Below are 13,580 nucleotides of genomic sequence, written 5' to 3' on the forward strand. Positions count from 1 at the left end.
AGGAAGATATGAGAACAATTTTAGAACCATTCAGATGAAGGTGATAAGCAGAGTTCACAGCAGTCTAATAACTTATGGGGGAACATGCAGCAGATGTTCACTTCCACTTTGAGAGTTGAATTCTGAAATACCAGAGTGAGCAGACAGGACTCCAAGAATGCTCAGGGCATTTAAAATAGCAAAAGATATTTGAAATAACTGCCCTGTCCACATGAGCTTTTTTTTATGGATTTCTCAAAAATGACGGTGTCCCATGAACCCAGAATTCATTCTTCTATGACAGTCATCTGGACACGAAAAAGCTGTTTTCCTGATGATGTCAAAACAAGTTATGAGAGGCTAGAACTTAAGTTGCGTGTTACACATAGGTGAGATACAGCCCTGAAGGTCCCTTATCACACTCGAATGTGTTGATGGTATCAGCAGTGTTTTGGGTGCCTTCAGCTGAGAATCACAGGGAACAAAAGGTAGAACGAAAGAACCATCTGAATGCCACTCTACAAGCAAGAGAGGATATTTTACATTCAGTACACTGCCTTTCTAGTTTGAATCCCTTTATCAGAAGGGACCATTTTTTTTTCATCAAATATTTTGGTCCCTATCCTGGGTGCCAGCAAACAAATCTGCAACATTGGATTAGCACTGTATTGCATAAGTACAATGAACTTCCTAATGGAATGAAAGGGAGCCTTTTACTTTGTCCATCTTCCTTAGCCTGCTCCTCTGGTTGCAGCAGCTTCTGCCTCCACAGGCTTCAAGACCTTCAGAAACAGAAAGGAACTTCACATGCAACAAACACAGCTAAGCTAGGAAATATTGAGCCAAACTATTAATCTACAAATCAAACTTGGAATTTTGCTCAGAAGAGCATCTAGCAAAATTCTAAATTACATGAAAGAAATGAAATTAAATAGAAATAAATAGTGGGAACACACAATGCAGAATGGAACTGCTCCTAGCCAGTCAAATGATCATGGTATCTCACCTGTGAGAAACAACCTAATCAGTGTTACACTTTATCTGTGGAAAACAAGAAAAAAAAAAAATCATAAAACAATCTCCAATCTACTACAGAAGCAATCATCGCATAGCAGTAAGGACATATGCTATGAAACATCACCCCAAGCACTGCCATACATCCCAGACTAGTTAGGAATCTCTGGTTTTGAGCTTTTATAAAAGCACATGAATATGTGGTGTCACTATAACGCACATGAGATAAGAGAAACTGTCAAATTAAGTTAAAAAAAGACCCCGACAGAAGAACAGGGACCAACTTTTTCTTTTATATTCCAAATTTAAAAAGCAAAGTTATTTTTGTAAAAGGAAGAAGTTGGAAAACTTCTGAAAAAATTATTTCTGACTTGAAAGCTCCCATTTAAACATACACAAACTCTTCTGTGACAGCAGCTAACTATTAGGAGTATCAAAATGTTTCAAAAGGGCTGACACCAAAGAAGCCATTAGGGAATCGCCAAGAGTAAACCTTCCAGGTAAATGAGGAGGAAAGAGACAAGAAAGAAAACATTTTCCTCATCACAGAAGCTAGCTATATCTTATCCATCAACCCAATACATGACGAGAAACAAAGAAAATTCTCTTGGTTGGGTTCAGCCGCGCCGCTATCGGAAGTGGTGTCCCCATCACGTCTGTGCAGAGCTCTGCCTCTTCCACTGGCCAAAGAGGGACTCGTCGTTGTCCCCAAACCCTGCGTACACAGAACGTGCACCACAGTGCAAAGTCTCAAGGCTACACTAGTGTAAGCACAACACAGTACAAAAAAGGGAGGGATTTCTTCACCACATAAAAACTGAGACTATATGCTACAATATTCCCTTAATCCCAGATTATTAATTTTTGCTTGGACTTTCTGCACTCAGATAATTCATGTAACAAATTTGTACATGGATACTAGCACATGTTAGTATAGTTTAAGAAATTCTCACCAGTCAAGGTGTGAGTGGCACTGAAGAAAAGCACAAAAGGTCTCCATGTGTAAAGACAGTAGTTTCTCTGACACTTAGGATTTTTAAAAACTGTTTTATGTGCAGAAGAGTGATGTAATTTCTTCTGTGTTTAAAGCAGCAAAAGATATGAAAGGACAGAGAATCCTCAAATTGCTGGAAGCTGGTTAAACCATAATGAAAAAACTTCAAATTAACTGTCATGTTTTAAAAATTTGAGCTATTTAGGAACAATTACATTCTGAAAAATAAATGCTGATCCCACCTCTAAAAAGACTCTGAATAAAGCTGATCTGAGACAGTGTCATACAAAGCTGTAACTGATAGCAGTATTCAATCCACCAGTAACAGAGCAACATGACTAAAGACCTTTTTCTGAAAACCTGCATAAGTCTTTCTTCCATGCAACTGAACCATAAAGTGAGCAACAGAGCAACACATTGGCCAACTATGTGGACTATTGCCATTTTTCTAGAAGAATATATAAAGTGCTCTTGAGCAAGGACTGCAGTACACCAAGTCCTTACAGAGCCTCTTGTAGGTTAGAAGCTTTTGCACACACCAAAGTCTTGGATGAGCTGATGTTTTAAATATTAAACAAAGAGAAAAAAAGATTCCTCAGCTGGACTAGTATAATCCACTACACAGAACATTTAAACAAGTCTCAACAGACTTTTTCCTCTCAACAGTTTTGACTCCACCATTAATTTGGCCTTTTTTTAATATCAAAGTAAGAACTGGTGAAAAGGAACCTTTCTAATGACCTACCCTTTCTACACTGGTGTTCAGAAAGAAACAGATCCAGAGTCCGCAGATAAAACAAAGCAGCACTTTAAGGTTTTTAGGTAATAAGGTGATTTAAAATTGAGTATAAAAACAGACAGAAGAGGAGAACAAGGTTCTAGGTGCCTTTCAAGTAACTAGGACATGGCCTTTTTTAATAAAAGAAAATAGTACAGCAGTTCTTCAAGTCCAAAACATCAGTTAAACACTGAGATTACCAGCAGCATTCCACCTTCGAAAAAATAATTCTTAGTTGACATCTCAGACAATTTTTGGACATGAAAACAAGGGACCAAGAACTGAAGCAGAAAAGAGACCGTGTTCTTGCAACTCTTCATACTCCCCTCATAAAGGTGAGCAAATGAACAGAGAAAAAATACTGCACACCTCATGTAGAGAAAGCGTTCCTTCATCTTGCCTTCAAGACACCATGCATAAGACATGTTTGCCTCTTTCAAAGAAAGGAGGAGACAAACCAAATGTGCAGCTCTGAACAGACAAGTACTGCTGAGGAAAGGTAAGCCAAAAGAAAAAAAAAAATGTCCCTCTAACACTTCTCTAGCATAAAGACTGGCAAGTACTGAAGGTGCAGCACTGACAACTAGTTCTGAGGCTCCCTTAGACAATCTTCTTCTAACCAAAAATGCTGTTAACTTAGGTAGGCAGAACAGAAGACACTCTCCTGCCTACACATCAAAAGCAGGGTCCTACAGAAACTTCATCCTTTCTTATGAAGAAGGGAAAGTCTGAGCTCTCACTTTAACCACACCCCAAGAGAAGTCATAAAGCACATCCCAGTAAATTTTATACTAGTCTTTTCACTTCCGTCTTTTTTTATCTCTCTGAACAATTTTCTCTTTTTTTAGTGCACCTTACTAAATAGGTCCTTCAGTTAACATTTCTAGAGTTTTCCTTCAACACTTCTTGGTCTTTACACAAAACTAAAGTGTATTGTTTTAAGAACCAAAACCTAAACTTACACTGCCAAAGTGTGCGTTTTAAAGGAATACAGTATTTGTTGGCATATCTTTTTCTACAGGATACATTTTGTTAAGTCTTTCTTCTGTCGGTTCTCCTTTCTTTTATGGGTTTGGTATAATTTCATCTCTTTTTGATGCATATGGAATACTTTGATTGCATATACTGATAGTTTTTCCCAATTTTTTCCCCACTATGTGCTTTTACCTGTTCCCTTTCTCCTTCCATTTCTATTTCCTCACCTCCTCACTAAGAGCTCCACACCTCATACACAGTGGTTTTTTTACTATCTTACCATTCCCCAGGTCCCCATCTTCCTGCACCACCACCCCCCCCCCCCCCGCCAACTGGAATTTCATCAGGAGTTCCTACCATAAGGAAAACCAACAGGATCAAATCAGCTTCTTTTAGTCTATGAAGGTAGTGTAAAAATGAAGTGCGGCTCACACCCTTTGATCAAACCGAAAATAAAGATCAGAAAAATGGCATCATCTTTTGTCCGACTGTTCTGTGCTTCTGTTTTTGGCCTCATTTCCATATGAATAGTTATAGAGCCTGACTGTACTATACATAGAGCCTAAAGCATGCAGAGAGAAGAAGGAGTTTATGGCTACTTGAAGCAGGATGATACGGCAACCATGAATCCTCTGTCTCTTCTACACAATTTGCTTTTCTTATTGGAGAAAGAGAAGAACTCTGAACTGCCATTTCAAAAGTGATTTTTGTACATATATAGTAATTATTGCTCATAAAAATTCCAACACAAAAGCTACCATTACACAAGTCAAATCTGATATTAGGATCTGCATTAATTCCTACAAAAAAAATCCACAGCTCTGAAGTTGCTATAAGAACATGTCACCACAGTTTTAAAAACACGCAGAAATAAAGAAAACGTTAGTGGGTCAGATACAAAGCAGAGAAACACTAGGAAGTAAAGTTCGCTAAACCACATTATTTGTAGCATTTAACATCTTACAGGAAAGCATAAAGGAGAAGAAAAAAAAAATTACCTTACTTCAGCTGGTGGATTTTGTGAGTAAGGATTTGCAGAGCATGCCAAAATCCTGACCACAGCTCCCGGATGATACGTTTCCAGAATGTGCACTGCAGTGGGATAAACTGGTTCCTCATAAGCAAGTTCCACATAGTCCTGGCTACAGAAGGTGGGTGGCGTCCTTGTGAAGGGCAGCCGAGCGCTAGGGCAGCGATCCCACCAGGTCCCGTAAGTTCGAAAGACGGCCGTCTGAGTAAAGTCACCAGAACTAGGGTACACATTTGGAATACCTGCTAGGTTCCACATGGTATAGGACATGCTGTTTTCACTACCATAGTGAGAGCTGAAATCCAACACTTCTTTGGCATACTGAACTATTTCAACGTTGATAGGTAAGGCTCGGGTGTTTGATTCAATAGCCCTCCGGCTGTTCATTTCTCCTCTCGTCGCTGTCCTAGCTCGGCGCCGAAGGCACATATAATAAAACATGCTCAGAACTGTTAACATGGGAAACACTGGTGACATCTATGTATGACTTAGGAAGATGAGAAAGGTCAGGAGTCCTTCATAAGGTGCACTAACTGCTTGTGGTGTTTTGGAAAAGAGCTGATGAAACAGAATGAATAAACACAGTGAGCAGACAAAACATTCTTAGAAAGCAAAGTGTACTCTTTCAAATATCCTCTTAAACAAAGTACTGCTACTAAAATATTAATAAACTATTACATTTTATTTTAAGACAATTATTTAGTTGGAGGCTACTAAGTGTGGCTTCCCCTTTACTGTGTTTAAAAAAAAAGAGAAGACTATGAACAAACATTAGCCAAAACTAGCCCTTGAGCAACAAAAAAGACTAATGGTTAAATTAAGCATTATTTATTTTCAGGGATTTATTAAGAGAAGAAAATCTTGCACTGACTTAGGGAAATGAAATCAAGTATGAAATGAAATCTGTCCCTTGCAGTAAACAACTGTAGAAGAGTATCTGAAGGTACAGCTAAAATTATCTGTAGTATAATTTTGAAATACTTGAACTAAAACTGACTTTTAAACAAAGTACTCAGGTGCCTAGTCAGGCTGCAGCAGTATACAGCTCAACAAAACCTAAGTTACTTCAGTGCTTCTATTTTGCAGTAAGACTGCTTCCAGACCCAAATTAGTTCATTTAAAGCTCGCTCAAGTATCTATATTATAATCTGGAGATTAAACACACCCTTCAAAGACAGCTCATACAGAAAGGTGGACAGCTACTCCAGCGAACTGTTTCCTCCAATTTGTTTCCCTAATTTGTGAATGGTTCTAAGAGTGAAAAAGAGTAAACTTTGGGCAGTTAATCTAAACCAAAAACTTAACCCACGTTTCCTGTTATCAGAGCACTAGTGTGAAATAGACTCACAAAAATACCATCTTTACCCTTTGAAGTTGTCCATGACAGCATTCACCAATGATAGAAGGGTCACCAGCCTCCTGAAGGATGCTCAGAATTCATTAATGACATCATCTTCCTTTAAGCCAAGGAACAAAGTAAGTTTTCAAGAGAGTCCTGGCACCAGAAGCAGAAGTCTCCATAGAAAGCATTTTACTTCTGATAAGAGAAAATATTTTCATTTATGTAACAATTCAGATAAACACAAAACATACCAGATCTGTGTACTGCCAGGCCACCTAAAAAAATCAACACAAAACATACTAGTATTTAAGGATACTGATGTGTTTTACACAGCCTACACCAAATCACAAGTAAACCAAACAGGTTTAACAATTAGAAAGAGCCAAATTAAAGGTAAATCTCTTTACTAAAATTTTCTATTTACAATAGTGAAGAAATACTGATAGCTGAATGTTGTCTTCAGGACACAGAAGGGCTGTATCATATTCTCTACTAATAAAGATCCTCTTACATATGCTTGTCCCATATTTAGCAGCCACTCCATACCTGCGTGATATAAACTGTTAGATTTACCAACACACAACGAAATGCGAGACGTATTCTCCGATTTCCGCTAGCAGTACACAACACACTAGGGCAGTAACGCAGCACTCCAGAATTCACATCCTCCAGTACCACAAACTGTTTCTCACAAACTGGCCTTCCGATTAACTTGTTCATCAGCTTCACGAGGGAAGAATAAGGAGTAAAGCCCATAACCTGTTAGAGGCCAAAACAGGGATGACTATGTATGTCTCAAAATACAATAAATGTTTCTTCAACAGCCTGCACTGGAGTTGCCAGATAGTTTATCACAGGATACATACTGTGGTAATCACTGAACCAACAGAAGTGACTCTTCCATTGCAGAAGACGCATCAAAAAACAACTAACATAATGCCTCATATTGCCTGGCAGACAAACCACATATTTAATGCTTGTAATCGGTACAAGTGAGACCATACTTAATATTTGGAAGCATAAGGTTAAAGTAGGGTAAATAATTAGACAAATGGCGATGAAGCAAAGTGACTTTTGTATGCCTCTACATAAATCCACTGTGTGTGTTTCTTGGGTAAATTGCTTCTTTCCCATATACACAAAACGCACGTAGATGTACAAACAGCTCTTGAACGTTGCCAACAAGAAGGCGCTTGTGGTAACAGATAAGGACAGGCTGCACTATTTGACCCTCTTACTTGTGACAGCAAGAAAGTTTACCAACGAAGTGTTCACTTCTCACTTTCTTCCTCTTCTATTATTAGCTTTTTGTTTAGTTCCTGTCCTTCATTCAGTTTTACATGTTGACATAGCTATCAACAACACGAATTACTCCTGACATTCAGTGTAGAAGGGAATGCATAAGACAATATGCTGGATCCACTTCAAGCTCTCCTGGAATGCCAAAATGCAACAATGTCACATTTCCCCCAAACATCCTGTTCAACCACCTTTTAGAAAAGGCACTGGGAAAAAAGCAGCACAAACCCCAATCTTTCCTCCTTAAAAAAAACCCACCCAAAAACCTACCAAACAAAAAAACCCCACAACTCCAAACTGAAAATTGTTATTTTATCTTTTCAGTGAGGAGCTGCTGTAAGATGCAAGTGAAGATTACAAATACATTCTCCTTTTGGATTTTTCCCTCTTAAAAGTAAATATCTATTTACATAATATGCCAACAGACATTAAACTTCAACAAACTTACTGCTGTCAAGCCCTGGAATCACGCGTAGGTAGACGAGCACATACACCAGCTTCTAACTCAAAATTTCACTGACTAGCATGGTTTGAAGGCTGCTCCATGGCAATTACGGCTTTACAGAGCTCAATTTCAAGAATCATTCAGCCTGGGGTACTTCAAGATCAGGTACGAATCACTTCTCTCACATACGCATCCTACACAACTTCAGGTCAGCACTGCAAACTCCAGGCTTCCTCTGGCCACGTCCCGGAGCTCTTACAGCACCGTTGTCAAGCCCAGCTGTGCTCCCTATCAGCTTGCCAGAGAGAAGCATAACCGCCGGCTGGTTCAGAGCTGTACGTCAACTAGCTGCCCGGTTCAACTCACGTCTAACGGAGCAGATAACTTGAAATCATGCTGCAGATTCTCCACTAGCAGAACCATTAATTTCATCACCAACTTGATGATTTTCCCAAAACCTGTAAAAATTTGATATCTTTGACACTGATGCCACATTGTCAATTCTGGCTGACATTGGCCAACCAGCTCAAAAATAAGTAGGAAGAAACAGGGAAGAGCATACAGCTTTCATAAAAATGTATTAGTCTAAACAATACAAGTGAAGGTAAATTACTTCTAAAGAGTTAAAAGCAATATAGGATTTAGTAGTTTGTAACAAGTAAGAGGTAAGAAAAAACTATTATAAAAGAAGGATAAACAAGCATCAGGACTACAATACAAATAGGAACTCTTCTTTTGGCATTTTAAAAGAAGCATTAAGAATTGTGCAGAGTTAAAAGAACAATGAAAAATTGCTCAGGAGGTTGAAGGATAATAAGCTAGTGAAAGAATTACATTAAATACAGATCAGTAGGGCTGGATGATATAGAGAGATTTCTTCAGCAACCACCACAGGTCAAGCTGATTTCCAATTAAAGGGATTTAACTTTGGGAAAAAAAAAAAAAAAGATAAAAATGCAGACTCAGGCCTATGCAAAGTATCAAGATAAACAGCTCTGGAGCAAAGCAGTTCATGTACATGCAAAGTTTATGTGGAAAACTGCCCCCGTCCCCCAAACTGCTTGATTATTTTTAAGAGATCTGCATTTTGGCCTACACAACTATACCTTCCAACCTCTGGCAGCATCTTTAGCCTGTTGTATATTGTTCATTTTCTTTCGTACAGGTATAGTTATGCTAAACTGAAGCTTAATAAAGGTTTCTTTTAAATATATCTTATTATCCTCCTCCCAAGCAGCAGCCTTCTACTTCTTTTACTTGGTTTCTTTCATGTCATAGTTTTTTTCTGTCAAGATACCATTAAATGGACTGAAACGGCGCTATTAAACACCAGGACCTTCAGCAGCCACCACAGACTAGCACAGAGAGCGTTAAGGGTTTGGTTAGAAACAAAAAGCAACACACTATGAAGGTACAGTGAGGTTGTGAGGTGCTGTCCCACGCCTACGTGCCCATTTTGCACCTCCAGACCGGATCCCGTCCTCGGCCCCTCTCGGGACCGCCTGAGCTCTGCGCTCCCGTCCCCTGCCCCACGCAGACCCATCCCCCTCTGCTCCAGGGCCGCCGCTCCAGCCGGCACTGCTGGGGAGCCAGGCGAGCCCCGGGGCTCGTCCAGCCCGACGCCAGCCGTTCTTGCAAGCGTACTTCTCAGTCCGCTCATCTCCCCGAACCAAGTGGCTGCCTGCTGACGTGAAGTCAGCACTGGCTCCGGGGGGCTGTCAGACTGCAAGAGCCCCAGGTCGGACCAGCTCAAAGGGCCATGGAAATGTTACCTCCAGTGTTACAAGACAGACAGGACTCCAGAGAGCCAGCTCGGACTAGACCTGGAATAAACCCTTCCTAGGGGAGACAGATGCTACCTCCTTTCAGAATATGTTAGAGCCCATCATATTATTTACAATCTCTCCCATTCAGATCATTATTTAACTGACAACTATTCCAATTATATGGGCAAATTCCCTTTTCCATTACGATTAACCTTTCTTCCCTTCGTGCTATACAAACAGAAGGCCTTCTAAGACTGTAATTCACTAGCTCCTTCTTTCAAACACAACAAACCTTGATAAAGGAAAAAGTCTTATGGTTTCTGTACAGATTTCATGGGAACAGGCACTAATTAAACTAAAGCATTCAAAAGCACTACATCTCTTCAGTCTATTTTGCCTCTTTTTACAGGGAGTTTATGTACACAAATCTATTTTCCAGCTTCCAAGCAACCCATCCCGCTAATGATTATTGGACCTATTAATTTTAGTTGTTTTTGCAAATGCAGCTCCCCAGTATTCACAATTTCATCCCATGAGAGCAGAAACAAGACATAGTTACATAGTCATCCACCAACCAGACTGCTGAGAAAAGGTGGGAAATACACAGAAAAATACTGGGGATTTGGAGGGGCTGCAAAGTGAAGGATGTGTGTAAAAACATAACAATGGATATTAGACACAGAAAAAACCAAAAGATGGCATATTTCATCCCTGAGCTGTCCCTGGCAACGCATGTGTTAGACAAGAGCTCGTACTATTTCAAGAGAGCAAATGCTGTATGTAGAAGTCATGTCTACACCAGGTTTGATTTTTAAAGCCAGAGAGGTAATAACTCCTCTTTACACCAGCTTCGCTAATCTCACACTTGGGAGTACTGTGCAGAGTTTTCTTTCATTTGACTATAAAAGAAACGCAACATTGACAAATTACAAAGAACGTATAAATGGCAAAAACAATAGATTATATTATCTCTGAAGAAAGATTAATGCAATTTAATACATGTGTCTTGGATAAAAGATGGTAAACGGGAAATCTCTTAATTATCTTTGCACATTAATGCACTGAGGGAATACTGGGTCTTTACGTTACAGGCTAAACCAGAGTATTTTTACCACAGGTTAGCATCTCTCACTGTTAATTACCTAGGATTACACCAACATCTACACTCAACTTGTCGAAACTGGAAGCTGATATTAATTAAAAATTAATAAGCTCTTACAGCATACTTTAAACTCGGGCCCTGCTTGCTATGTTTCTTCCTGCGATCTGCGCTGGCACTAAAGACACAGCCATTTTACACATTTGCAACTTATAAATTTACAGTCTGAAAAAAACTGGAACGTTACGACAATTCTACGTATTTAAATCTTGCTTGCGTTGCCATCGCGGACATCAAAACGTGCAAAATCCAGCAACTTCAGATCACTCCACTGGTTGCCTGCTCCTTCCTGCTAGGACCAGAACTCACTGCGTGGTTTAGCATCGCAGCGTCACGGGGACCACCACTCCTTGGGCACCCATCGCATGCTGGAAGGGACCACCCTGCCTTCCGGAGCTTGTCTCGGCACGCGACGGAAACCGTTTCTCGATGCGGGTAAATCCTCGGGTAGCCCCTTGTAAAAACGACTCATTCTGCACAAAGCCAAAAGACACCGGCGTTACCCCACCTCACCTCGGCCAACCGCCCTTCCGCGGTGGCGAAACCCTCCTCCTTGTGCCGAAACAAGACGAGAGGAAGGTGCGTCCCCGTTCAACGCTACTTTCGATGAGCGACCCGAGAGCATTCGCGGTGCCCTTTTCCCCTCGGCAGCGTCCTACCACCTCTCCGGGCTGCCAGGCCACGCCGTGCCCCCCGCACGGATGGATGGACGGACGGACAGACGGATGGACGGACGGCCAACAGCAGCGCCCCGCGCACCTGCCCGCCCAACACACAAACACACACACACACACACAAACAAACTGCGCACTGCTCGTCAAGCCCCTGCCCGGCCTCTCCTGTGAGGGGACCGGGCACGGGGTGACGGGGTGTAACTGGTGTCACTAACGCGCCGGGCAGCGCGCAGCCCTTCGCTCCGGGGCAGGCCCCGGCGCCCCCCGAGCGGGCCGGGCTCTCCCGGCGCAGGGCCCTTCCCCGGCCCGCCCGCAGCCCTGCCTTGCTCCCGGGGCCGTTCCCCCGCCGCGCCCCCCGTCATCCCGCCCCGGGCACCCGCGCTCTTTGCCGACGGGGACCTTCCCTGGGCCGGGGTCTCGCCGGGGCAGCCCCACGCCGCGGCAGGCGGGACGGCCCGGTGCCGCCACTGCCCTCCGGGCGCCCTCACCGACGCGCGGGCAGGAGCCCGGCCCCGGCCCCGCCGACCACCGCCTGGGCGCCGGCCCTGCGGCCCGCTCCCCTCCTCCGTCGGCCGGGAGCCCGCGCACACCGGCACCCGCCACGCCGGGCTGTCTCCCGGACGGGCTGACCGGGCCGGGGGGGGGGGGGGAGGTTGGCGCGGAGGAGGAGGAGGAGGAGGAGGAAGGCGCCCAGCACCTGCCGCCCTCCCCGAGGCGACCCCCTCCCCGAGGCCGCGTCCCGGGGGGAGGGGCCCCGGTAGGCAGCGCGGCTCCCCCGCCCGCCCCTCCTTCCCTTCCCTTCCCCTCCCCTCCCCCGCCCCCGCCCGAGCGGAGCCGCCACCCTACCCCGTCCGGAGGGCGGAGCAGCTCGGGCCGCGCGCCGCCGCCGCCGCCACGCCACGCCACGCCACGGGCCGCCGGAAGCCCCGCACGGCGGCGGGGGCGGGGCGACGGAGGAAGAGGCGCGGCGGCGGCGGGGCGCCGCGGGGGCGGGGCGGCGGGCTGCGCGTGCCCGCGCCTCGGGGCGGGGCGGGGCGGGGCCGGGCCGGGCGGCCGTTGCCGGCGGCGCGCGCTGCGGGCCCAGAGTGAGAGGAGGCCTCGGCCCGGCCCGGCCCGTCGGTCCCGCCTTTCTTTCAGTCGCAAACTCAAGCGAAGAGGCGGTGGAGGGTCATTGTTTGGCTACCGCCTGTGACTCGAGCCCGCCCCGCCCCGGTGTGTGCCGGTTTACGGCTGCAGCCGCGGAAGGCCGCGGTGGGGCGGGCGCCGTCAGCCGCCCTCTGGTAGCCCGCCTGCCCGTGGCAAGCCCCGGCCTGGTTTCTCCCGAAGATTCGTGACAGGCGGCTCGTAGGTCTCGCCCTAGCCCCAGCCCGCCCGCGTCATGCTTTCAACGTGGTGCTTCGAGTCCCCGGCGTGTCATAAGGGCAGCCCTGATTTTAATTGATCCTAATGAGTACTTGCTCCAGCGAACTGAAGTGGCTCTTGGCTCCCTCGCTGGCATACTGCGAAGGAAGTGTCGCGTTCTGCTTCCATAGCCTTTGATTTGGTACGCGTGCCCAAGCATGGGTGCCTTCTCTCTCAACCGCCGCTTCCGATCCAAGCCCCTGTGATGATCACCAACGTTGCTGTCAGCCCGTCTGCTCTCCTCGTGCCTCGGGTTGTGGTCCGTGTGGGATGCTGCCTGGGACCGTTCAGTTACGGTAGAAAACCACGAAGCTGACTTGGACTAGGTGGCCAATTCTATACATTTGTAGGAAATTCCAAATGCAGAAATCTATAAATTTAGGATAGAGCGCTTCTCAGTTGCTAACCACAGTGGCAGACAGGCCACTGCACAGCCCTGCTTTCTGCAGGCAGACATGCCAGGGTGCCCAGTTCATAGGCGATTCATATACCTGCATGCACATACAGAAATACACATGCATACATTTTTTTATATGCATAAGATGCCACTGTACCATTTTAAAATAACAATTTAAGCCCCAACTTTTAAGGCACTGCTCCTATCTATGGAGGAGGAAGGTAGGCTTTTCATGTTCCAGGGCCAGCGGTGTAGCATGCCTTTCTGCATCATTCAGCCTCACTTCTACAGTCAGGTGCTAGCTGCCGAGCGCTTATAAAGGTGTTT

The 13,580-nt window shown here is 44.7% G+C and overlaps 1 protein-coding gene across 5 annotated transcripts in view; it reads right to left on the minus strand.

Annotated features, from left to right (window-relative positions):
• FBXL4 (F-box and leucine rich repeat protein 4) overlaps nucleotides 1-12,375 on the minus strand; it is a 64,707-nt gene extending 52,332 nt beyond the window's left edge. The window contains exons 1-3 of one of the 5 annotated variants that reach the window (XM_049817644.1): nucleotides 12,302-12,375; nucleotides 6,136-6,387; nucleotides 4,739-5,328 (exon numbers count right to left, since the gene is read on the minus strand). In XM_049817644.1, coding sequence (XP_049673601.1) covers nucleotides 4,739-5,247 — 509 coding nt within the window. In that variant the 5' untranslated portion in view covers nucleotides 5,248-5,328; nucleotides 6,136-6,387; nucleotides 12,302-12,375. Of the gene's footprint in view, nucleotides 1-4,738; nucleotides 5,329-6,135; nucleotides 12,049-12,301 lie in introns of those variants that run through there. The other 4 variants (XM_049817645.1, XM_049817646.1, XM_049817641.1 and 1 more) reach the window with 4 other exon arrangements.
• Nucleotides 12,376-13,580: the final 1,205 nt, after the last annotated feature.

Source organism: Accipiter gentilis, chromosome 15, assembly GCF_929443795.1.
Source record: "Accipiter gentilis chromosome 15, bAccGen1.1, whole genome shotgun sequence".
Classification (NCBI taxonomy): domain Eukaryota; kingdom Metazoa; phylum Chordata; class Aves; order Accipitriformes; family Accipitridae; genus Astur; species Astur gentilis.